The 23966-nt window shown below is 52.5% G+C and overlaps 9 protein-coding genes across 9 annotated transcripts; 7 read left to right on the top strand and 2 right to left on the bottom strand.

Moving 5' to 3' along the window:
- Positions 1 to 526: 526 nt before the first annotated feature.
- AYO21_09096 (hypothetical protein) lies at positions 527 to 1720 on the bottom strand (the record flags this gene model as incomplete). Its single annotated transcript, XM_022659034.1, has 1 exon — positions 527 to 1720. The coding sequence occupies one exon, from the start codon at positions 1718 to 1720 to the stop codon at positions 527 to 529; it is 1194 nt and encodes a 397-aa protein (XP_022508664.1).
- Positions 1721 to 2707: 987 nt separating this feature from the next.
- Positions 2708 to 3500, bottom strand: AYO21_09095 (hypothetical protein; the record flags this gene model as incomplete). The annotated part of the gene is made up of 3 exons (XM_022659033.1): positions 2708 to 2781; positions 2867 to 3097; positions 3155 to 3500. The coding sequence occupies 3 exons, from the start codon at positions 3498 to 3500 to the stop codon at positions 2708 to 2710; spliced, it is 651 nt and encodes a 216-aa protein (XP_022508663.1).
- Positions 3501 to 4428: 928 nt separating this feature from the next.
- AYO21_09094 (hypothetical protein) lies at positions 4429 to 7137 on the top strand (the record flags this gene model as incomplete). The annotated part of the gene is made up of 2 exons (XM_022659032.1): positions 4429 to 6249; positions 6304 to 7137. The coding sequence occupies 2 exons, from the start codon at positions 4429 to 4431 to the stop codon at positions 7135 to 7137; spliced, it is 2655 nt and encodes an 884-aa protein (XP_022508662.1).
- Positions 7138 to 8499: 1362 nt separating this feature from the next.
- Positions 8500 to 10632, top strand: AYO21_09093 (hypothetical protein; the record flags this gene model as incomplete). Its single annotated transcript, XM_022659031.1, has 4 exons — positions 8500 to 8942; positions 8999 to 9201; positions 9246 to 10170; positions 10227 to 10632. The coding sequence occupies 4 exons, from the start codon at positions 8500 to 8502 to the stop codon at positions 10630 to 10632; spliced, it is 1977 nt and encodes a 658-aa protein (XP_022508661.1).
- A 1295-nt stretch (positions 10633 to 11927) lies between these two features.
- Positions 11928 to 12604, top strand: AYO21_09092 (hypothetical protein; the record flags this gene model as incomplete). Its single annotated transcript, XM_022659030.1, has 2 exons — positions 11928 to 12333; positions 12399 to 12604. 2 exons carry the CDS (start codon positions 11928 to 11930, stop codon positions 12602 to 12604), a joined length of 612 nt encoding a protein of 203 aa, XP_022508660.1.
- Positions 12605 to 13493: 889 nt separating this feature from the next.
- AYO21_09091 (hypothetical protein) lies at positions 13494 to 14005 on the top strand (the record flags this gene model as incomplete). Its single annotated transcript, XM_022659029.1, has 2 exons — positions 13494 to 13585; positions 13636 to 14005. 2 exons carry the CDS (start codon positions 13494 to 13496, stop codon positions 14003 to 14005), a joined length of 462 nt encoding a protein of 153 aa, XP_022508659.1.
- A 1761-nt stretch (positions 14006 to 15766) lies between these two features.
- On the top strand, positions 15767 to 17035 carry AYO21_09090 (hypothetical protein; the record flags this gene model as incomplete). The annotated part of the gene is made up of 1 exon (XM_022659028.1): positions 15767 to 17035. One exon carries the CDS (start codon positions 15767 to 15769, stop codon positions 17033 to 17035), a length of 1269 nt encoding a protein of 422 aa, XP_022508658.1.
- Positions 17036 to 19219: 2184 nt separating this feature from the next.
- AYO21_09089 (hypothetical protein) lies at positions 19220 to 21088 on the top strand (the record flags this gene model as incomplete). Its single annotated transcript, XM_022659027.1, has 1 exon — positions 19220 to 21088. One exon carries the CDS (start codon positions 19220 to 19222, stop codon positions 21086 to 21088), a length of 1869 nt encoding a protein of 622 aa, XP_022508657.1.
- Positions 21089 to 22744: 1656 nt separating this feature from the next.
- AYO21_09088 (hypothetical protein) lies at positions 22745 to 23546 on the top strand (the record flags this gene model as incomplete). The annotated part of the gene is made up of 2 exons (XM_022659026.1): positions 22745 to 23344; positions 23421 to 23546. The coding sequence occupies 2 exons, from the start codon at positions 22745 to 22747 to the stop codon at positions 23544 to 23546; spliced, it is 726 nt and encodes a 241-aa protein (XP_022508656.1).
- Between the last annotated feature and the right edge of the window lie 420 nt (positions 23547 to 23966).

The following is a 23966-nucleotide window of genomic DNA, read 5'->3' as shown; positions in this document are numbered from 1 at the left end:
TCCTCCAAATACATAGTCGCGACTGCATTGTTCTAACGAGTACATAATCCGCCCGCCCCAGCGAATTTCGCGGAGGCGCGGATAAAAAGTCCAGAACAGATTGCCATAATGCATAGTCATCCCATTTCACTGCCTGAATATTGGTTAAGCCCCATGTACAACCGCCCATGCGGAAAAGGGTATGGCACGAATTCGGGTACGGGTACGAATACGGAAGTATAAATCTACACATTATTAGTTATTCAGATGGAAAGTAAGGTGACAAGAGGTAACATAGTAGATGGAGACGGGGCTCTTTGTTGTTTCAATACCAACTCATTCACTAAAGAGTCAAGTTATTTTACAGTACCTTTGGTTGTCATCCCGAGAGACTCTCGCTGTCATACACATACACAAACACACACAGTAGACACTACATCCTCTCCATCTCTCTCCGTCTCTCTGTGTGCATGTTTCCTCTTCCTCAACATCCGTTCTGTTTCCAATTCCGATTGAATCACATCTCACCAAGTGAAGTACGAGGTACTTACCACTCAAACCCACGCTGGCCCTCCTCGCCGGCCTCGATCAACTGCCTCTCCCGCCTCGCCCCGGCCGTCGCCAACTTGCGATAATCAAAAGTATCCTTCATGACGACGGCGGGGACGGCGGCATTGTCATCAACACCACCACCACCACCACCACCACCACCATTACCGCGGTCAACAACAACACCATCACCCCGAAAACCCCCAATGCCAATGCCAATGCCATGGCTGCCAACATCATCGACAACAGGCCTCCCATCCCTCTCGTCCCGCCGAAGCCGCATTCCACCCCAGATGCTCCCGGCTCCGCCGATCCCCAAGACGCGGTTCTCCAATTGAACCTCCCGCTCGAGTCTTTCGGCTTGCTCGCGCTCCGCTTGACGCTCCCGCTCCCTCTTAAGCGCGACAGCCCGCTGCACAGCCTCCCTGGCTGATCGGTCCCGCGCATGGCGCAAATTGTACAGGGCAAAGAACAGCATGGCGCGGCCGCCGTCGTGGACGTGGGCGGGTGGTCTGCGGTGGCGGGGGCGGCGTTGGCGGAATGGGTTGCTGGGCGCAACGACCAGGCGTGGGTGCCAGGGGGTTATTTGGGGGTTGTTTTCGTCATTAATATCTTCTTCTTCGTCGTTGTCGTCCTTTGATTCGTCACTGAGGTTAGAAACGACTTGGTTCGCGTCGGCGTAGGGGTTATCACTGTCGTCGTCGTCGTCATCATCATCATCACCGTCATTGCCATCGTCATCGTCAGGGTTGGCAGCCCTTCCGAAAAACATTGGGGGATGAGAGTTCAGAGCACCGCCAGCTGGGACGTTGGTAGTGCCACCCGCATCGGCACCAGCACCAGCACCACCGGCACGAAGTAAGCGGTCCTCCTCGGCAAAGTAGACTTGGTACGAGAACCACTCGTACTCGGAATCGCCGTCACCGTCACCGTCACTGGCACTGGCAGTAGTGTCCTCACCTTCAAGGTCTTGCTGTTCTGCCAAGTAGCGAACGAGTTGTTCCTCAAGAGAAGCAGTCGCAGGAGGTATCACACCCTCCCCGACACCATCGCCTGACTCACCTGCTGGGAGAGAGGTGTCGCCTGGATCCTGCCCGTGCAAAAAGTCAGCAAGGTCATCGGCTGACGCGAACCGGCGCAGGGACGGGAGTATGCTGTCATCTGGTGAAGGGTTCTGGTTTGGGTCAGCCATGTCTTCCTTTGCTTTTGGGGCAGGACAGGATAAAGGAGCAGATCGAAGGGGGAGTGAAGTTGTTTCTCTCTTCTCACACGACTTGGATAAGGACCACGGGTGGGTGTTGTTCTTTCCTGTCTTCAGTGTTGCGTGAGACTCGTTCTCTCTCTGAATGGTGGTATTTCTGAAAGACGATAAACCAAGGACAAAGCGAGAGGGAAGGAGAGAGTAAGTAATGGCTCCCTCTCGCTCTGAGGCATCACAAGCTAGGGCAGCGCGTGAGGGCATCTTCACACGGCAGCGGCCTTTGGCAAGACAGGCCCAACACAGCCTTGCCTCCAAAGTGGTGATAGAGCAAGTTAGTTCCTAGTTGCTTTGTCTTTCCGAGAAACAGTGACATGAACAAAGAACAAGAGTGAATTTCATGGTGATGCGTCACAAGGAGACTTGTCACAGGCAGTGTAGTGCAGTCAGTGCCTTGTTCTACTGCCTAGGCAGATACAAGGCTCAGAATGGGTGATGAAGGACGAAGGTTTTGACAGCTGAAACCGAGTCGTCTTGAGGACAGCATGCAGACTTATAAGGCACTCCTCCCACACCGTCGCATGAGATGGTGTAACAATGGGACGCTCTTGTTCCTCACCCCCGGGTGAAACACACAAAGGCCCCGGGACAAAAGAGAAAATGGGGAAACCACCCATAAAGGGACATGCGCCAATGCTGGAAAGAGGATCGATCGCTAGACTCAAGGTTGTTCAAGTGACGAGCTCATTTGGTCTGGAGTGCCCGACTAACAGCAAAAGGCAGTGGATATCGCATTGTCTGGGCACGGCGATCAATTAGTTGTCCACATGATGCCACGAGAAGTCCATCGCTCAGCAGGACTACCATGATGCCCGGAGAAGAGCATAAACATAAACCACTGCAACGCTGTCTCCACTTCGTGAACGCTGTCTAAGCCGCCGAGAACCCCATAGAATGGAGCATCAAGGATCTCGACGCACCCTAGTAATTGTTGTCGTCGTATCGGGCATCATCACGGCCCTGGTCGTAGGCGTTGTCCACGTTGTCACCAAATCCTGCCTTATCGTTAGCAACGCATGGCTGTACTGAGGATGGAACCTCGGCAGTATCCCAGAAACAAAGATCCGACTCCCAACTTACTCTCGACATCCCCGACCTTTCGACCGGCCCAGCCGGCAACATCATCGGGCACATCCTCAACATCCTGCACCGCATTGTCCCACTTGCGTTCAATATCTTGAGGGATATCCTCGACTTCCTGAACCTTTTCCCCCGTCCAGCGGGCGGCATTCTCTGGAAATTCCTCGACATCTTGCACCCCATCACGCACGTCATTCTCGACATCATACTTGGCGTCGTCCCACTTCTCCTCTGTGACACGTCAGACAGTGGTAGACGAGCGGGCAACAGCCCGATTGTGACACTTACCAACTTTCTCTCCTTCGTGCATCAAGAGAGCACCACCGAGAAGTCCCGCAGCTGCGCCCAACGCCACATTTCGACCAGTGTGAGATTTCTTCTCCGGCTCCTGCTCCTGTCCTCCGTAACCAGATCCGTAGCCGCGCTCGTCGTAGCCGCCTCCTCCATAGGATTGCTGTGGGTGTTGGAAAGTCCGCTCTCCGGTCTCGCGGTTGACGAAGAACCAGCGGCCGTCACGGTCGTCCCATTCGGCAACCCATGGATGAGGCACTTGAGGTGGACCCCCGTAAGAGGAAGGTTGGTTGTACGAGTCCCGGCCGTAGGAGCCGTCGGGTCGATCGTTGTAGTAAGACATTGCTCAGTGGAGTGCGTTGGGTTGGAATAGTGATCGGTAGAGGTTTGTAGTTAGTTAGCTACGTTCTCAAGGCAAAACGCAGGTCAGGAAGAGGGAAAGAGGGAGGAGAGGAAGGTGTCGAGGGTGATGAGAGGAAAAGAAGGTGACAGTCAAGAGTGAGACGAAAACAAGAGATGACTGTGCCGTCAGTGCTAATGAAGGGGGGACATGACACGATCGTGTGGCGTGGGCACAGAAAAAGACGCTGACAGGCGCATTGGATTCCTCAAACCGTGGCAGAGAGCCAGCGATGGAGGGGCCAGGCACAGGAGGGGTACAAGGACGAATCTCGGGGACGAGCCACTTCGTGCATCTGACAATTTCCTTTCCTATATGCCTTATGAACTCTCTGTACCTACGGAATACGGACCAGACAATACCCATCACTTATAGATTTTTCCATCTGCAGAACCATCATCAACATACCTAGTAGAGTAGTAGATGTAATCCTGACGGATCAATCGTCGGCTCGCTCCGAATCTTCCAGGTACCCCGCCACGCCCTCCAGTCTTTGCTGTCTTACCGAAGCCAAGCCCAAACCAAGCTTCGCCCAGTGGAAGCTTAGCTTCCTCACACTAATTGTTAGCTGCTTGGCTGCGCACCCATGAACTGCGTGTTCGTGATCGACCCTGCCAGATCGCAGCGACGATTGTGGGAATTAATGCTGCGTCTTGCGCAATCGATAGCCTTGCAGTGTCCTTAATAACGCACTCCTCGGCTAAGATATGCTATTATCCACCAATTCCACCGAAATTTCCTTGGTAGCTTGTATCCTCCCTATCAGTTATCTCAGGCAGTCCTTACATTAATCATCCCACCTCGTAAATTGTACGACGTCGAACTTCTCTTGAACCCTCCGATCGGATCCGAAACCTATAGGTCTCGGCGAATGGAAGCAGAGCGAGGCCGAACGACCAAGTATTCTGCAAGTCACCCTGTACAACATGGCGACCTTCGAAAGAGGTTACGCAACGAGAGCAATGACGACACTAGCGACGATGATTCAGGTAAAAAGTTGTCGGCATCCATGGCTCAAACCATTCGAGAACTAGAGCAACTGGTTGAAGAAGCCGTGAAACTCGCCGAAAATGCCGGGTCTGTTCAAGACGACAGTCTTGTACCCGAACAACACAACGGAAATCTGCCCAGCCCACCGAATCGGCCGCCGCTAGGTCTCGCAAAGAAGATCAGCAAATATCTGGAAGAAGTCTCCTCAAGAACATGCAACATCGCATCCTTACCAAAAGGCGGGCATTCTCTAAAGTCGCGAACATCTGTTGCGGAAATGCGTGCAAGCAGTTACGAGAGAAAAATGGGAGATTCTGCTCCTCGCCGCCGAAAGACGCGTAGTACCGATGACCCACAAATTCCCCTGCCGGAACCTGTCGCAGAGTCTTTGGAGGAGACGAAGAAGAAATTGTCGAGGGACAGAAGATCAAGAGCATTGGCTGCAGAGCCCAGGAACGGACCAGCTCGATTCCTATCCCCTCCGCAAATTGGCCCTCGTACCACATCTTCCAGAGGTATCGCAGAAAGGAGATCTTCGGCCTCGAGGCCAGCGCCAACCTTGACGCTGAACACCGAGCAGCAGGTTGTCCAGTTCGATGAAGACCAGGAACCATTGTTAGGTGCCCCTCGACTGGGTCACGAAAGGCATTTCAGTGAGATGTTTGGCATTCCATCCCGGCATGTGAGCATCAATATGGAACATCCATCGCCATATCCGTCGTACACGGTTGACCTCAATGGTGTACAGCATATCGACCTGCCAGAGCGAGCAGAACATTTGGATGTTCGCACCACTTGTCACCATGCACCTGTGGCTCGAAATTGGCCACCGTCTCGAAAACGATTCGCAGCAGTGGTGAGCTGCATCAATGTCGCCTGTCTAGGTTTACTTCTCGGCATATATGCAGGAGAAGTCCCGGCAATTCAGTATGTCGTTGTCGATTTCAATCGTCATGTCATTCTTGGGAACCTCTTCCTCTATCTTGGACTTGCCGTTGCGTCCTTGGTATTCTGGCCCCTTCCCTTGTTGCACGGACGGAAACCTTACACCCTTGCAGCACTCACCTTGACATTATGTCTGCAGATACCTCAGGGGCTCATGATCACATCATTCAGATCCCCTGATTTAAAGAGATATCGTATTATTCTCCTGCTTTCTCGTGGATTGTCAGGTTTTGTTCTTGGTTTCGCTGACATCAACAACCTGGCCACATTGTTGGATATCTTCGGCGCATCGCTAAAGAGCAGTGACTCACATGAGATACCTGATCCGTACGATGTACGCCGGCATGGAGGTGGCATGGGAATCTGGCTAGCTATCTGGTCATGGTGCACTGTTGGCTCGATCAGCATTGGATTTCTCATTGGAGCACTCATCATTAGCGACACTTCCGTGGATTGGGGGATGTGGATCTCGTCGTTGCTGCTGTTGGCAGTTATTCTGCTCAATCTCATTGCGCCAGAAGTACGGCGATCGGCATTCCGGCGAACAATCGCAGAAGTCATTGGCGAGGGCAGAAGCTTCAGCAGGATCGCTCGTGGCGAGATCAAACTTCATCTCACCGGGAACGGGCCGTACTGGTGGGGTGAAGAAGTCATGGCCGCTCTGCGGCTGAGTTGGCGGATGGCCAAGCAGCCAGGCTTGCTGGTACTGTCCATTTATGCTGCTTGGGTGTACGCACAATTCACTCTGGTTTTAATGGTGAGTCCTTGACCGTGGTTTGCCGGGCTTGAGGGGCTTGACTAATGTCAACAGTTGCTCGGAGCCTTAGCTTCCACTGAATATCGCTATCGTCCAGAAAAAGTTGGATTATGCGTTCTCTCTCTAGCATTTGGATCAGGTTTGGCAATACCTTTCCAGAAAGCATCTTGGCTGAGTCGTGCTCGGTACCACCGTCCCAGTACAGACAGCATGACCTTCCAGAGGGCCATGATCTGGCGGTCGCATGCCGTTCGGCGGATATCCTTCACGGTTTTTCTCCCGCTTGTAGCAATCGGATACGCCTTGTCGTCAAGAAAGCCCCCCTTTCCAGTCGTCGTGCCATGCGTGTTCGCCGCTTTTGTTGGATGTGGCTCAAATTTGGCGATTGCAGAATGTTATGCTCAAATAATGTTGACCTTCGACACATCAGACTTGCAACCAGGCATGACTGGGCGCCCTGTGCGGAGATCAGTCAAAGGACGAAGAGGAGAACAGCGCACAAATTTCTCCTGCTATCCACGAGTTAGTGCGGGCATAGCCGTCACCCAGTTTCTGAAATTCGTGTTCGGCGCGGTGGCCACGGGCATTGGGGGTCGAGTGGAGCGAAGGTATGGTGGTATGCAGGCAGCCGGCATCGTTGCAGGTGTACTCATGATCTTAACTCTTCTTCTCACTGTGGTACTCTTTAGACGGAAAAATGTCCAGATGATCCCAGGTATTCAGGATCGGAGGATGGAAAAGGCGGAGGAAGAATGGGAACCTGTGATTTTGGGTACCCCGAGTGGATTAACCCGCAAGATCAACGTCCTGGAGGCAGGTGAGTACACTCGATGGTCGGAAATTCGACGGCAAAATCGCTTGACTTCTGGACATGGGGTCACGTCGTGAGGTATGCTGTAGCGATAGTTGTTGACTGGGATTTGTGAAATATGTCAACTTAGTTTCACTGCTCCTTTCGATCTCTATCCCTTGACCCCATTGGAATGACAGAAATAAGGCCTCCTGTAAGACATCGTCCTTGCCATCATGCAGGGACACTCATCCTGCATAGAACAGAGCCCTCCCAGCGCACTCTGGCAACAGACTTTTTGTCGATGTCAAAGTTGCGAGTTAGTTTTGAGACAAATATCGAGGCCGCGTAACGGCCATCTGTAGGAACAATTTAGATTTCAAGGTAGTCTGTTTTCCGTAGTTGTCCCACATGTTACTGTGTCAGCGCCTCGGGAGGATTGAAGTCTTCGATGAAGGAGGGCAGAGATAGTCGGCACTGGCGTCAAGACTAGTATTAAAGGTGCTTAATCAGCCAGCCAACCAATTCATGATGACGGAGTAAACAATTGTTTCTTGTGCGATGATTCGGCTAAATGTGTGGGCGGTGCCAAGTCGTTGGGAACGCAGGGAGGAACCTGGGAGCGCCTGGGCATGGATGGAGGTTTCGGACTGCGCTGGGCCTCCCATCGGCCGTCTCGCTCCTTTGGTGTGATATTGCGGCCGCAACTCGTGGTTGACAACTCGCCCGGATATGCTTGCACAAGCTTGGGCCCTCGAAGCTAATGCAGAAGCTGCGGTAGCGGCCTCGAGGAAAGGAAAAGGGTTGTCGCGGGGAGGATGCGGCCATGTCATAGCTCGTGGGCGTAGCCCCAGTTGGTGTAAGTCGCCCGCAGCTGTGTCATCATTACCCTCTCACGCCTCTCCACAGTAACAATCACAACCACTACCACTACCACCATCATCGCCATTGTAGTATTTGGATTTCCCTCACTTCGCACATACGATCCTTTTTGCTTGTAACCATTGGCGAATCGGTCGCTCTGCCTATGGACTACCCATTGCATCCTTTATCGCCTTGAAACCGAGATATTCTCGCTTCCACGCCCTCACCGTCGACCACACCACAACCATCAATAATATTTACCCATCGCGCTGCGCTGCCATCCCCTCTTTTCTGCTCTTCGACACCTCTCTGAACTCCTGCCGGATATCGGCCCCCCGTACCCCGTTCATACCCATTTATATCCGACTTATCGGTGCTTTCACTATCGCGAGCCGGCGCCGATTTCACATGCACGGCTGATTCTTATCCACAGTTGCATCGCCACCCGTGCCTTGACATAGTCGTGCGGAAGGTGTGCTTTACCTTTAAGACCGAGGTATCCATACGAGATTAGAAGAGTCCGCCATATATCAGAGGCTCCCTACGATCCGAATACACGAATACACACAAGAAGAGCAGTTTGCGCATCTGCCAACATGGATATTGTCGATCGGGATATGCAGCGGGCTGAGCTCCAGGCCACGCGCCAATGGTCTCACGAAAGTAAAGAGCGCCGGTCATTGCGCAGCCAGAGATCTCAGCAATCTGGAATTTCGAGCTCTACAGGCTCCAGCACATCCTCTGCACCCGATATGGGCAGAATAGCTACTGCTGGAGCCTCAAGCGCAACAGTTCCTTCGACACGGGCCGTGAGAACGAGGACCCATCCCATTGAGGACCTCAGAATGGAAACACACCGCTTGCAACAAGTTCAGACCGTGGGAGCAAGTATAAAGTCAAAGGCGGACACCAAACCTCTACCCGAATTTGGTGGTGGAAAACCGTATCCTCCCGATCTGCCAGCGCAGGAAGAGTACGTTGTGGAGTTTGATGGCAAAGATGATCCTCTCCATCCTCAAAATTGGCCCTTCAGGCGAAAGTGAGTACGGATCGGCACGACGGAACAGAAGTCGCTCATGCTGACGTCGCTCATAGGTTGTACATGGGCGCAATCCTGGCTTATGTCTGCTTGTGCAGTACTTTCACATCCTCTATTTTCTCCGCCTCGACCTTCAGTGTGGCTGCTCATTTCGGAGTCAGTGCTGAAGTGGCCACACTCAGCACGTCCCTGTACGTCCTAGGGTACGCATTTGGCCCGTTGATATGGGCTCCTTTCTCAGAATTGCGAGGCAAGTGGTGTCAGAACCGAGAGAAGGCCGACATGCTGACACTGTCCAAACAGGTCGAAAACTGCCCATCATCGTTGGAATGTTTGGCTTCTCGGTCTTTTGCTTCGGCTGTGCCACAGCAAAGGATCTACAGACAGTTATGATTACCAGATTTTTCACAGGGTTTTTCGGTTCGTGTCCGTTGGCTGTCGTGGCTGCCGTCTTCGCCGACATGTTCGACAACACACAGAGAGGCACAGCTATTGTCATCTTCTCCTCAATGGTTTTCATGGGCCCGATGCTCGGACCGTTCATTGGAGGTTTTATCAACAAATCTTACCTAGGATGGCGTTGGAACCTGTACATTCCGGGCATAATGGGCTCTGCGGCTGTGTGCCTGGTCATTTTATTCGTCCAGGAATCCTACGCCCCTGTGGTCTTGGTGAGCAAAGCCGCGGAACTGCGCCGCCGAACTAAGAATTGGGGTATTCACGCGAAGCAAGAGGAGGTAGAGGTGGACTTCAAAGAGCTCATCACTAAGAATTTTTCCCGTCCAATTCGACTCCTGGTCTCCGAGCCCATCATTCTGGCCATCACCTGCTACATGTCATTCATTTATGGCCTCTTGTACTGCTTTCTGACGGCCTACCCTCTGGTTTTCCAGGGTGTCCACCATATCACTCCTGGTGTTGCAGGCTTACCCTTTTTTGGAATGGTCGCTGGGATCTTCATCGTCGCCGGCTACATCATCTGGGATTCCAAGGCCTATAACAAGAAGCTTGCGGCTAATGGCGGAATTCCAGTCCCAGAATGGCGTCTTCCACCAGTCATGGTCGGGGGAGTGCTGTTTGCCGCTGGTCTTTTCTGGTTTGGTTGGACGGGATACAAGGCATCAATTCATTGGATCGTTCCGACTCTGTCTGGTCTCTTTACCGGGTTTGGTCTGTTGGCTATCTTCATCTGTTGTTTCAACTACATCATTGACTCGTACCTCATGTTGTAAGTCGGAAACTCGTCCACGACGTTTTAGTGACGCATGTACTGACAATCTCCAGCGCTGCTTCGGCCATTGCAGCAAATACCTTCCTGCGATCGTGTCTTGCGGCAGGATTCCCCCTTTTTGCGCGCCAAATGTTTGATAACCTCGGCATCGAATGGGCTGCCACGCTTCTTGGCTGTGTTGCCGCTCTTTGCGTCCCCATACCTGTGTGCTTTTACTTCTTTGGCAAAAAGCTCCGCCAAAGATCCAAATTTGCACCTACCATGGCGATCCGGAAGCCTGTGGACGAAGAGGGTGGTAGTGAAGAAGAAGAAGAACAGGAAGCCAACATGGCCGCTTTGCATGCTACGCGCAGCCGTGCGCACCACGACTTGGAGGTGCGGTCGAGGAGGACTCGCACGAACGGCAGCCTGGGAACGACAACCAGCAATCCCGGACATGATCCAGAGAAAAGCGCATAGCATGCGATTCATTCAGCCAGAGCAAACCAGAGCTATGGGTGAAATGGGGTTCGTTGTCTTTATAGGGAGTCTTCAGTTAGCCATGGGGGTGGACATGTCAACAATGGGAACACGGACTGCCGGCTCTCGGTATTGTGGGGGACATCGTCCACAGTATATACAGTCAAAACTAAGCAGAGAATTTCCCGATATGCCGTCTCGCCGCATACGCTCAGGAGCATCGTAGTAGATCGTCGATGTCGGCTTGTCTGGGAAAATTATCGGATTAATTTCGCCCCAATTTTCTGCCCGATGTTTTGGGTATAGGCGGGACGCGGCACCGAGATGAAGCTATATAGTCTTCAGCTTGTTGTCTATTTCCTCAGCTCCATCTGAGCAGACGGCACTCTTCCAAGTATACAATAACGTATGGGAGTTGATACAAGGTTCGGATGTGCCCAATGATTATGGAGCTATTCACCCTTCTCTGAAAAAGGAGAAAGGAGGCTTTGGTAACTGGAGGTCAGCTGTATCTGACACACCCACCGCAACCTGTCGAGAACGAAGAAAATAACCCGACAGGACAAAGGTTCGCAGACCAATTCGCAGACAAAATACTTGTACCTTGTAGTGGTTGATCAAACGGCGGAAGTTGAACTGCCGGGACGTTCTGTGGATGTTAGCCGCCACCAGCTCCACCACCACCACAATTGAAACTCTCGATTTCTTCCATCTTCCACGACGCCACGAATCACCGCCTCTCGCTACTCGCAGGATCTCCATCGTCGCGCCACAAGACCGATTCATCTTGACGCAATCCTCACTGCTTACGGCATCATCATCACCAAAACTGACAAAGCGCGGAATATCTTCCAGCCTTGTCAATGCTGCTCACGTAGCTACAGAGCGTGTGGAGCCACCGAAGAAGCAGCTGTCTACCAGCTTCTAGCCCATCCCATCAGCAAGCTAGCTGAAGTGGTCATCCAATCCTCCCATCACCCCATCACCAAGCATTACCCGATCCAATCTGTTCCTCCCTCGAACCCTCCACTTTTAAGCACCTCTTGTTCACCCTGCGCTGGCTCACTGTTGTGGACCGCCCATTCAAGATCGGAAAGAGAAAAGGGACCAGAGCAAGAACCATGCGTCTCACAGCGCCATCTCAGACTCTCAGATATTTAAACATCAGACCACTTCGCGCGCCATCTGTCTCTGTCTTTCTTCCACTTCACACGCACTCCCTCAAAACTCCAACTACTACAAATCTTGCAAAGTCAACGGCGCAAGCACGTCCATTCACATCATCGATCAGCAAAATGTCGTCGGAATCGTTTTTGGAAGCTGTCAAATCTCGCCGGTCTTACTATGCTTTGACGAGTGAGTCTCCGATTCCCGACTCCAAGATCCACGAGATTGTCAACACAGCCATCACAAATGTGCCGAGCTCGTTCAACTCGCAGTCAACCCGCGTGGTTGTCCTGCTGAACGAGGAGCACAAGAAACTGTGGGGTGATATCGTGATCCCCGTCGTCAAGTCGGTTGCTCCCGCCGATGCGTGGCCTGCTTCGGAGAAGAAACTTGAGGGATTCAAGGCGGGCTATGGCACCATCTTGTTCTACGAGGAGCCCAAGGATGTCGCCAAGCTGCAGGAAGCTTTCCCTCTCTATGCAGACAAATTCCCTCAATGGAGTGAACACACCAATGCCATGCACCAATTTGTTTGTAAGTCATCCTCGCGTCTCGTGAATCACTCTACTTTTGTACTTCGGGCTGACAGGAGGAAACAGTGTGGACCGCTTTGGAGAAGGAAGGCTTTGGCGCAAACCTACAACATTATAACCCCTTGATCGACGAAAAGATTGCGGCAACATGGAACGTGCCCAACAACTGGAGCTTAAAAGCACAGCTGGTCTTTGGCAAGCCAGCTGGCGAGCCTTACCCGAAGACATTTAAGCCGCTCGAAGAACGGGTCTTTGTCCACGGAGCCAAGTAATGGATTATATTTGTTTGAGGTCCGACACCTCCGCATTTGCCTCGTGTGGTCGGAGTCTATACAGGAAGACCGCTTTAAACCTAGAGAAGCGATAAATTCATTGAGTTTGCTCGTACAAAGAACTGGTTCTTTACCTAACTTGGTTTGGCGAGGATGCGAATTGCATTCACTTTTTCCATTGCTTCCACCCCTCTCTCTCTCTCTCTCTCTGCGCATGTGGCTCTAGTTGCCCAACTCAAGACGGACGTCGGCCGTGCTCGCGTGGGTATGCGAATTAATAGGATCAAACCTTCTGCACCGACAAAAGTACTCTAAAAGCGGCTTGGAGTCTTACTGTAAGTGGTCTGTGGCGTGTCCGAACAATCCACCGATGGATATGTGGGAGACGCCGACGATAAGACCTTGGCAGTCAAAACAATTATGCCCTGGAACTCACTGATTTATTGTTTTCGGGGAATTGATCGGTAGACTGGTTGATAGTTGATATAGAGACCATAGAGTTGCATGTCAAGGACAGACAGGAATCGCTCTATGCAACATGACGGTCGACTGCAACTGAAAAGAAGCACTTCGTTTTGTGCCGTACAATTCAACAAAGGCCTTCTTTCCCGCTCCTTGGACAGGTCCGTCACAGTTATGTCACAAATCACCTGACTCGGTCGGTCCTTGGTGCCTCTGACTCCATTTTGAATACTCTTCAGAGAGAACCAACACCATCAAACAGTGCCATTGAAACTGTTCGAAAAACGCCACAGAGACTTGTTCTGGCGCCATTGCGGCCCTTGTTTCCTCGTTTTACACTCCAACTCGCTCCGATCCCATCATATTATGCAGCAGCCATCCCGGGAGTTTTCTGGCACCCACCTCTTCTACCACCTGAAGCTTCATCATGGCACGGCTCCAGGATAATGCCCGGGAACATTGGGACTGGGAGAAAAGCCCAATCCGCGTTTATACCCCAGACCCGGAAGAGCTTAAGGAGTGGCAACAGAGTCTGCCCTGAAGTTAGAGGACGTCTTCGACTTCAATAGTGGCCTCCGGGAGGGGGATGTGCCCGAACCTCGCCCTCCACCGCCTCCCAAATGCGATCAACTTGACGAGATCGAAAAGGCAGCGAGCGAAGGAGACCTCTGCACTATACAGCGCATATTCGATCAATTGCGCGGTACACCTGCCGGTGACTACTGGATTCCACGCCAAACGAGCAGTCTATTCCGTGCAGTTCGGACTGGTCATACGGCTATTGTCGAATATCTTCTAAGTCAAGGGTCTTCTCCGACGGTTAACCTTGCTAAAATTGCCGTCGACAATAATGATACGGCTATACTTGAGCTGTTCCTCAAGTATGGATGGGATATTAACGAGCAGTTAGGATGGTGTGATCCGCCAGTACTTGGGTAAGTTAATATGAGCAATATTATCCTAAATTATCCTTCTAATAGTAACAGATTTGTGGTTGAGAATGTAGATTTAGCTACCTGGCTCCTCTCCCATGGTGCAGATCCAAATGCTAGATGCGTGTTGGATATAACCCCATTGTCATAGCCAATATCAGTGTCTTGGATTCTTGCGGAGAGTCGGTCCTTCATCGCGCCGAATTCCACAGGCGTCAAGAAGTGGTTGACTTTCTTCGTCATATCCTAGCGGAAAGTTCGAATCCGCCTGCATCGACGGAGTCCATGGAATAGCAGGCGGCTTGACGACAAACCAACACGGAACGTTGTATTTCTGTTTATACAAGGGAGCCGTATTTGAAGGACATTCTTTCCCTTCACGATCGGATGGAGTTTGCGCGAAGAGTATTACTGCGGAGAGATGCGGAATCAACAAGGCCGCTCGAGCTGCGCTGGAACACATTTTTGGGACTGGAGTATAGTTTGTCTATAGGTTACATTGGAATTCGGAGCCAAATATTTGGGAATCCAAGGAAGACCTGGAAGTCGAAACCAAGGAGTTTTTGTATATATAAGATGGCAACAGTAGGATAGTGCAGTCTTTATCTTTGCCAGTTCAGGACAATACTATCTGTTGCCGACAGAAACGAAACGATCGGTCACGAATCAGAATTCACAGCTGTATACACACCCATCTGCAGCCTGAAATCGAACAGCCTCTTGTACCGATCTCCGCCCCTTCCTGGGAGAGCGCACGCAGAAAACACACCATCTTCTGTATTGGACGACTTAAAAGGCCTTCGGGACCCAAGGACTGTTGAACACCCTACCAAATTACACAGAACGAAGAACCCGTTGCACCACACCATCTTTTTCTCGCCGCTACTACAACATACTACTATTGCTCCCAAGTGAGAATCAAAATCTGTGAGCCCGACAAATAGCAGACGAGATAGGTGAGGTCTTACCCCAGCTCACGCGAGCTGGGGTGAGTATAGGGCGACAATCGCGAGTAGATTCTTACTGACCTCGGCAGGAACAACGGGGTTTAGAGTGATTCGGAATGATTCGGCGGACTTCTTTTCTCATGGTAACCACATCCCCAAACAAAGCCCCATGGGTGCTCAAGCCTCATTACGCTGCAGTATGAGGTCTTCCCCAATCGGCTAAGGATCTCTTGAGTCGAGCTGCAATAGAGGCGTTCCTGGCTAGTCACTAGTCAACGGGCGCCTCGTATTTCGGATGAGGCTGAGAATGTCGAATTGCGGGGAACCCATCGGATACGGGAATCGGGGAAACTATTCTCCGCACCTTGCCACGCTGCCACGATCCGAACAAGCAATCGAGAACTCGATTGTATTTTTCTCCTTGTATATTCTGTTGTTTATTCCTTGGAGAGCATGAAGCCTGACCTCCCTCGATTCTCCAGAGTCATCACCCGAGTTGATACACTCAAAGCATATAAGCTCACCATTGTCCTGCGGACAACAAAAACCTCCCGAAGAGGCCGAAATTTCACAACAGCCACCCACCCCTCGGCTGCGGCTCCAATTCGCCGATAGGGCTCGATCCGATTGACAAATACAATATTACACCCAACTGACCACCATTGAAAGACAATAAAACAGATCCGAGTTCCCCGGCATGTAAGGAGGATTGCTGACTTCTGATTTTGAAATCGAGAAAAGGAATCTGCATCCTGACCATGTCTAAATAACACCCATAACTAACCACACGGCTCGCCAACCAAAGGTTGGAGTATTGTACCATGTCACAAACTTACGACTTCCTCGTTGGCACGTTCAACACCCCTGAGCTCTATACCCTGAGATTCACGCCTCCCTTACCCTCCTCGACGGACTCTTCGGGCAGTCTCCAAGTCCTTCACTGCGCCACTGCCATCGGGTCTCACTCCTGGTTGCATCTCTCCCCCACGAAGCAGACTGGGAAGCGGAACCTGTACGCCACTGCATGGACAGAGCCTCCCGCCGTGGTTGCCTATGCCGTCAACTCCCCGACAGATATCCAGCTGCTGGGTAGTGCCCCAACTCGGTCTCGCAGTGGCTATGTCACAGCGAACGAAGTAGCGCTCTATTCTGCGGGCGGAGCTACAGGAGAGGTCTTTAGTCTGGATCCCAAGACAGGCAATATCATCGCACCGGTGAATTCTGATCATGCTCAAGCCAATGGGGTCGTCAAAGACGGAAGAATCCAACCGCTTCAACTCCTCTCGTTTGTGGACGCAGACGCACAGCGTGATGATGGCAGTGTCATGGACTTTGGAGGACTTCGCCACGGCGCTCATTCCACAGACCTCTCGCCCGACGGTCGAGCCTTTTACGTTGCGGACATTGGGCGGAATTGTATCTGGACATTCTCGGTCGATCCCAGAACCGGAGAGTTGACGCCTGGGGAGAAACACATCTCACCCCGTCCCACAGATGGACCAAGACACGTGTGGCCACACCCAAGCGGAAAATTCGTGTATTGCTTGCAGGAACACACCAGTGTCGTGGACGTGTTCTCCGCCACTAATCACGGGGTCAATCTGAAGCATGAACAAGGCGTCCGAATAATTCCTCTGGAGGAGAAAGCCGAGGACTACTGGGCTGATGAAGTACGGACGAGTATCTCCTCAGGCGACAAGCCAAAGTATTTATACGCGAGTACACGGGGACTGAAGGAGGGCAAGAGGGGATATGTTGCAGTATACAAGCTGACCGACGAAGGCCTGGTCGACACCTCGGTCACTGCCCACCCGTCGTACAGAAAGGCCGCGGCAAGCTCTCAGGACGCGGCATACAATTTCGGTGGACTCTACGAAGGCTTGCTGTACTTGTGGGAGACACCTACGAGTGGCGGATGGGCGAATGCGATCCAGCCCGGTCCGACGATTGGCGGAGTAGAGTATCTGGCGCTGACCGATAGTGAGGAGGGATTTGTGTTTGTACTGGGCTGGGACGGTGTCGAGATTAAAGAGGTTGCGAGGACGAAGCTGAACAATGGCGCCGGAGCGGCAACGGCGGTGTGGTTGTGAACAAAACATGGACGGTGGGTGACAGTGCGAGATGTGAGACGAATCTTTCTAAGTGGGACATACGGCAGGCGACCACAACTCCTGGATTTTCAGAGCCAGTCGGATATACGGAGTATGCAATTATCCGGGACAAAAGGCCTGTTTCCCTTTTTCAATCGACGCGAGCCCTACGAGCCCAGACGACTGGGTGGTTTGATCGATGGAGTTGGCCCATTCTCAACATTCGGGGATCTGCATGCCGGAACGTGCCAACAAGTGGTGACAGTGGCGACAGAGTTCCTGCAGGCGGCGGGCCGTGGAACGAGATATGCGAGGATCGTTCGTTTAATGAGTCCTGATTGGGGTTTCGATGGGCGGAGCATGGCCGCGGGCGGGCAGACAGGACTGACCAAGGTGCCCATCTGACGGGCCATGACAGGCTTGAGAGAGGCACCAGAGACACCAGAGATACCCGAGAGGGCTAGCAATCAGCTTTGTGTTTTGTGTTTTGTTGACTTCTGCACTCATTGACACATTGGATATAGGGTGCTACACGACACGGGAAGCCGAGGAATAGAGAGGCCACTTACCCATGAACTCATTCATATCATACCATGTCAATATTTACTACTAGTCAGCAGAAGAATGACGAGGGGTCTTAGCGAGGACACATGGACACATGGGCACATCGGATATATACACAAACTCGGTACACAAACTCGGTACACAAACTCGGTACACAAACTCGGTACACAAACTCGGTACACAAACTCGGTACATAGATTTAGGTAGCCCATAGACGATTTGAATGTAACTTATACATACATAGAAATATACCCCTCCATTCCTTTTTCTATCTTCTCTCTGAACTCGACCATGAGGCAGTCAGTCACAGGAAGTCACAAATGTATACTTTGTTCCAGTGGATAGTCAAGTTCAACGCTCAACTCGAGCTACGTGTGTATTTATGTGCTGAATATATTTGAGCTCGCTGTACTCACTGCACCCACTATACCCACGATAGCTGGTACCTCGTACCTCGTACCCGGTACCCCGTCCCCTGTCTTCCTTAAAGGGTTATTTCCCTCTCTCGCTTCGTCCTCGCTGGTCCAGATCACGATCACGGTCACGATCACGGATAAATTATCAATTAGCGGGCGAGGAATCGCCGATTGCACCCTATATTTTGCCAGCTTGACCACTGACCAGGTACCCAGCCCTACTTGCCTACCGAAGTAGGTAGAAACATACGAGGTATCAATATGCACGAGGAAGGTAATGCGGTACATGCCTACTTGGGTACCAGGCCATGTACCAGATGGAGAGATGGAGGGATGGACTGATATAGATGGGTTGATGTTAGCGACACCACCACCTCCCTCTTTCTCTCTCTCTCTCATTTTGTTTTCGATAACATCATATCACACCATCTGTACCTCGTACCTCTTACCTCTCGGAGGTACAGTATCTAACCCCCCTCAGGTTTTCGCAAATCCAATTTTTCTTTTCTTTTCTGTTTTTGGGAGTCTCACAAGGATTGGTGGAGATTAGTCACCGTCACCCATTTCTTTTTGGCTCCGTTTCGTTTCAGTTCATCCTCCCCTGCTGCGTCTGTGCGTCCGTGCTTCTTTGTCGGTGTGTATGTATGTGTACGTGGATGTGGATGTGTGTATTTGTCACGACTTACGATTATTACGAAAACCCCTCCGATATTTGGCTGGGGAAGGATTCACACACTGTCAAGGATCCAGGGATCCAGGGATCCAGGGATTCAGGGTCCCACCTACAGCTCGCATCCCACAAAACCCGAAAGTTTACGAGGGGTTTACCAGTGAGAGGTACAGCGCCAACTCCTGTTTCTGGCAAAGTCTCGGGCCCCCACCCTCCCGATTAGCTAGCCAGCCAACAGCCCGCCAACCCCCGAAATCCTTCTCCGAAGTATCCAACGGAGGCGTACCAAGGGCTACCGAGGACGCGGGGTTGTGAAACGAAAGCGTATGTGTTTGTGCTACGGGAACTTTCTTACAAAGTATTTAGGTACCCAGAAAGAAGAGGAGGAGGGGGAGGAAGAAGAGGGAGGGGAGGACAACGACAACGACGACAACGATAAACAACACACGTATGCTGAGCAGAATTCACCGTTGCTGTTGAGTAGACCTGAAGAGATAGGATAATGGTCTTTTGAGCTACGAACGGAGGACGAACATGCCCGTCGAGAGAAAACCTTTCGAGGGCGACTTCTTGTTCGTCAACCACAATGCAAAGCAGATGAAAGCTTCACCGAACCGGCGACAGGTCTTTTCCCACGTCCAGAACCAATATCGCAACTGGAAGCGGCAGCAGGAGAATCGGGCTCTGAGGGCTTCGATCAAGGCGCTGCCTCACATACCTGATGCCCAGCCATCGGCGTCGACATCGACATCGACATCGTCAGAAGTTCCTATGCTTGATGTTCGGCATACCTCAACTGTCAAGAGCGCTGAGCATGCGCAATGGCCAGAGCCAGTAGACTACGATGTTGGAAACCAGCAGAGAACCTCAACTAAGATTGCGATCCGCTCGCTGATCAACGATAATGACGACGACAATGACATGGATTGCCAGCAGCAGCAGTGTGAGCACCTCCCAGAGCGGGCGGAGCAACTGGTGGCAATTTACAACGAGGCGGACATCAAGCCACTCCAACGGCAATCACTGATGACCATCCTCGGCAAAGGAAACTCAGACCCCTTTGGAGCCTATGCCGTCGATATCACCCCTGCTGCTAACGACTTGCTGAGCTTCCACCGCGACTTTGTCATCCCAGCCCTCTACCACACCACCAAGCACCGGTGGATGACCAGTGCCAGTGCGTGGCGGGACTGGCGAGACTGCATCGACGGACTGGGCGACGGGGTCGATGGCCTCGGGGATGAAGGCGCCGGGTCTGGGTTCATCGCCAGCTGCGCCGCCGAGGCCGCGGTGATATCGCTGAACCCGTCTGTCCGGAAGCAAGCCGCCTACTACCGGGCGAAGAGTATAGCGGTGCTGCACAAACGCCTCATGACCGGCCGATTCAACCGCCGCCAGCTCTACTGGCATATCAATCTGCTTATAGGTACCGACACACTGATGGGGGACCCCGTCAGCACCGCCGCCCACCTCAACATGCTGCGGTGGTACTTTGAACACGACGACCCGAAGAAGCCCGTCGACACGGACCTCCTGGTGTACGTTCTCTACCACGACGTCCACCGGTCGTCCATGTTCCTGTGCAAACCCATCTTCGACGTGGACAACTGGCTCCCGCAGAGGCTGCAGCCCGTGATCGACGCAGCGGGCCCTTACCTCCCCCCGAATCTGTCGGATGTGAGAAACCGTTTTCTCGACCCGTCGGTCGACAATCCCCGACTGCGCACATTACTGATCGAGCGGCGTGAGAGCCTTGCGGTGTGGCTGTTCCAGAACGGCTCAGGCCCGGGCACCACCGACGAGGACTCATCCGCCAGCCACACCACCACGGCGCTCATGGGCTGGCTGCTCGTGCGCGTATACTTGCACCAGGGCCAATTGGTGAACCTCTTCTTGCAGGCAAAGGAGGCAATAGATGTACGGGATACGAATATCTCGGAGACTCCACGGTCCGTCAACTCGGTCTTGTGCCGGGGCTACATCGCCCTGGCCACGCTGCTGTACATCCGCGCCATCTCGTTCAACGGGACCGTCTGCGGTGTGCGCCTCTTCGACGCCACGCCTACCATCCTGGCCAACATGCGAGAGTTGCTCCAGCTCAGCGAGCGGTCGCCTGACACCGTGCCCGACCACGAAAAGTACGAGAACGCCCGTCTCTGGGCACTCTACGTGGGCGCCACTGCCGAATCGTCCATGGACACGGACACGAAACTCGAGGAAGAGGAGACGCCGCGCGCTGCCTGGTTCACCACGCACTTCGCCGCAAAGGCCATACGACTAGGCCTAGTCCAATGGGACGACGTGAGGAATGTACTCACCGGGTTCCTGTACACGGACACGATGCATCCGGACGGGATGGAGTGGTTTTCCAGGGTTCTGCAGAGCACGGCGAGGACCAATTGACGTGTCAGGTGTCTAGGGCTCACGACCTAAGTCACGGAATAGTACCCGGAAGTGAAGACCTGTAGTAGGTCATGCATGACTATTGCGGCTGAGCTGATACATACAGAGGAGAGACAGGGTCGGGGTTACACATGTTGGGCCGTCCAAAGCAATGTAATGACTGCCACGCTATCATAGGCTCTCGGAGGTAGTGGATGCCTACCTAGCGAGGGTGCGAGGTTAGATAATACCCACGTACCCACGTTATCTAATTAGTATATATAGTACCGAGTATTCGGATCTGAAGGCAAACGACTCTCTACCAGGGAGACGAATTCCAAACGATGCTATATGGGTCCAAGGCCGTGTCCCCTCGGTACTGAACCTCATGGCAGCATCCTCGCTGTTAGTCGGAGGGTTGCACTGCATAGCATGGTCGTTGGAGTTCCCGACCCAAATAGAGCGTCTTTGCTGGAGAATTGCCGCCATCACATCAGCCATCGTACCCGTCATCACTCTAGCTTTCAGCATCTTTCACAAACTACGTCGCAACGATTCATACTTACAGAAGGTGTGTGCTTCCAAGTTCATTGGATGCATTGATGCCGTCGGATTCCCTAAAGAGTGGTGGGAGAAGTACAAGGGAACATTGACTGGCCTCGGCGGCAGGATGGAAAACCAGTCTGCCATTGTGTACACTGAATCATCCAGAGAGGTCCGGTAAGGAGGAGCTGTTCGCAATACAGGCGTTATGGAGTCATTTATCGCACTTCAGAGAAATGTGGGAGCAGATGAATGCATGGCCTGGAGTTTAAAGCGGATGTTGACGGCGCAGAAACACGAGCATCTGTAATGATATAGTGTCACCATAGCACTACTTCTCTCTGCGTTTCCTCTTCGTGACTGCCTCTTCGTGGCGCTTCAGAGCGAGGTTTGGAGACGTTGTTCACCCGTTCCTTTTCGCGCCGGCACGTTGTCTGCACGGTAGATCGCGGTAGGCCGTGCCGGTCTGCGATGAACTTGTACGAGTAGCCGAGACTGCGGAGTTCACAGATCTGGAACGCAGTTGAGGTGTTAGTTCGCAACGAGGAGGCATCGTGATGTCTGAGTGGTAGTTCGGGAGTTGTTGAATGGAATTGGTAGAAAAGAATACCGAGCGAGCTAGGTAGGACGCGAGACTGTACCCGCGTACTCGGCGAGTCGGTACTAGGAGGGGGTGTTGTTGTCTTCGATTGGGGGAAGGTCAGCCGCGATGCGGGCTTGCGCTCGCTCTGCTCAGAAAGTGGATTTGCGCATCGTAGAGCTCGCAGATCCAAACATCTGCCCTTCTTCTTCACCAGGCTTGGATATTTGGTTGCAACTTTGATCCAGGAAGTTCGCAGAAGTCCCGAGGCGGCCGGCTTGAGATGCGACCAGGCTGCAGATAATACGTACAGAACTTTCAGTCAACAGGTGCACAGTACATACGGAACACAGACTACTGAGCGTACACTGTTCCCTCTGGCTATGCCTTTGTTGGTTATATACCCTTTTATTATCTGTTGCATACTTTCCTAGACTTCTGTCAGCTCCAAAGGACCGATCACTGCCAGGAGATAAGTTCCCTGCGCAAGTACCTTTCCGACACTCTCGACCTATCGAGTTTCACCCAAACCCAACGAACCTCTATCCCTCACGATGTCGCGCTCGCCGACCCCCCAACCTGCAAAAACGACGGTGGATCGGCAATCCACTACGCCTTTCCTGCTGAACTTTTGCTACCGATCCTCCGCCTTTCACAGCCTGACCGACTTCCCTATCCCGACCCCTTCAAACCCACATCCTCACCTACCTGCCCATCTGCAAATCTACACGTGGATGAGCTGTACTTTGAGAGAACTCGCGCTCCTGTTAACGCAGGCCCTGCCGCAAATTTTACCCGACCCGGCCGTGGGGACGAGGTTGAGCTTCAGACTGGTCTACCCGGACGTCCACGCCAGTCGAGGTGGTGGCGGGAGACTAGAAAGCGAAGGGAGAGGAAGATACTTGAGCAAAGAGATAGGCAGTGTGGTGGTCTCAGCGCCAGAATATTCCAATGGTGGTGGTGACGGGCGTCGCGGTGGCGGCAGCGCTGTCCAGCTTGAGGGAGATGATGCAGACAAGACGCTGGAAGATGCACGGTTCGTCATAGGAGACTTTATCGATTGTGCCGTCTTTCCTCCACTGAGCGATGGCACCGTGGTGTCTCGGGGAAGCGTCAGCGGCAGAGGAGGCTCCAGAGAGAATGGCTACGGAAGAGTACGAGGCGGGTACGGCCAGAGCAGCAGGGGCAGCTTTAACGGCTACGGATCAAGAGGTGACTTTTCCGGCTCAGGGCATATACCAAGCGGTGAGTGGAGGCGAGGAGAACGGCTTCCTGACTCTGGTGGCTACCGAGGCGGAAGGGGTGCTAGGAGAGGCTATTGAAGCTGAAACCAGTCTTCAACCAGAAGGATATTGATCGGTTGACATGGGCGAACTATCGCCCATTGCAAACTGGCCCGCTACAGAGGAACAAAACACCTCTTGAGGATGCTCTTGGGAAGGTGTCTCGATTGCCAAAATCTCGGCTGCATGACTGACACAAAGTACCAACGCTCCAACAAACGGCGGACTGGTGTGATGGAGCATTTTTAGTCATGTGAAGACACCAAATTTCCACGCGGTGTGTTGCAGGCAAGGTACCTTCCTCAAGGTACTCGGTGTGTCCCACAGGCAGGAAATGTTTCCTCTTGAGGAGATACAGCCATCTCAATCGGTCCTCAAAAGAAGAAAGTGAGGCTCCGGATGCAGGTATCAGCCTTCCGGGACTGCGGTGAAAGAGCTGGGCTTGTTGCGTCAAGGTCTAGAACAATGAGGGCTGAGAGACTTGCCCACTCGG

The sequence above is a fragment of the Fonsecaea monophora genome (genome assembly GCF_001642475.1).
Source record: "Fonsecaea monophora strain CBS 269.37 chromosome Unknown Scaff85, whole genome shotgun sequence".
NCBI classification, from domain to species: Eukaryota; Fungi; Ascomycota; class Eurotiomycetes; order Chaetothyriales; family Herpotrichiellaceae; genus Fonsecaea; species Fonsecaea monophora.
This window is presented reverse-complemented; position numbering and strand designations above follow the sequence as displayed.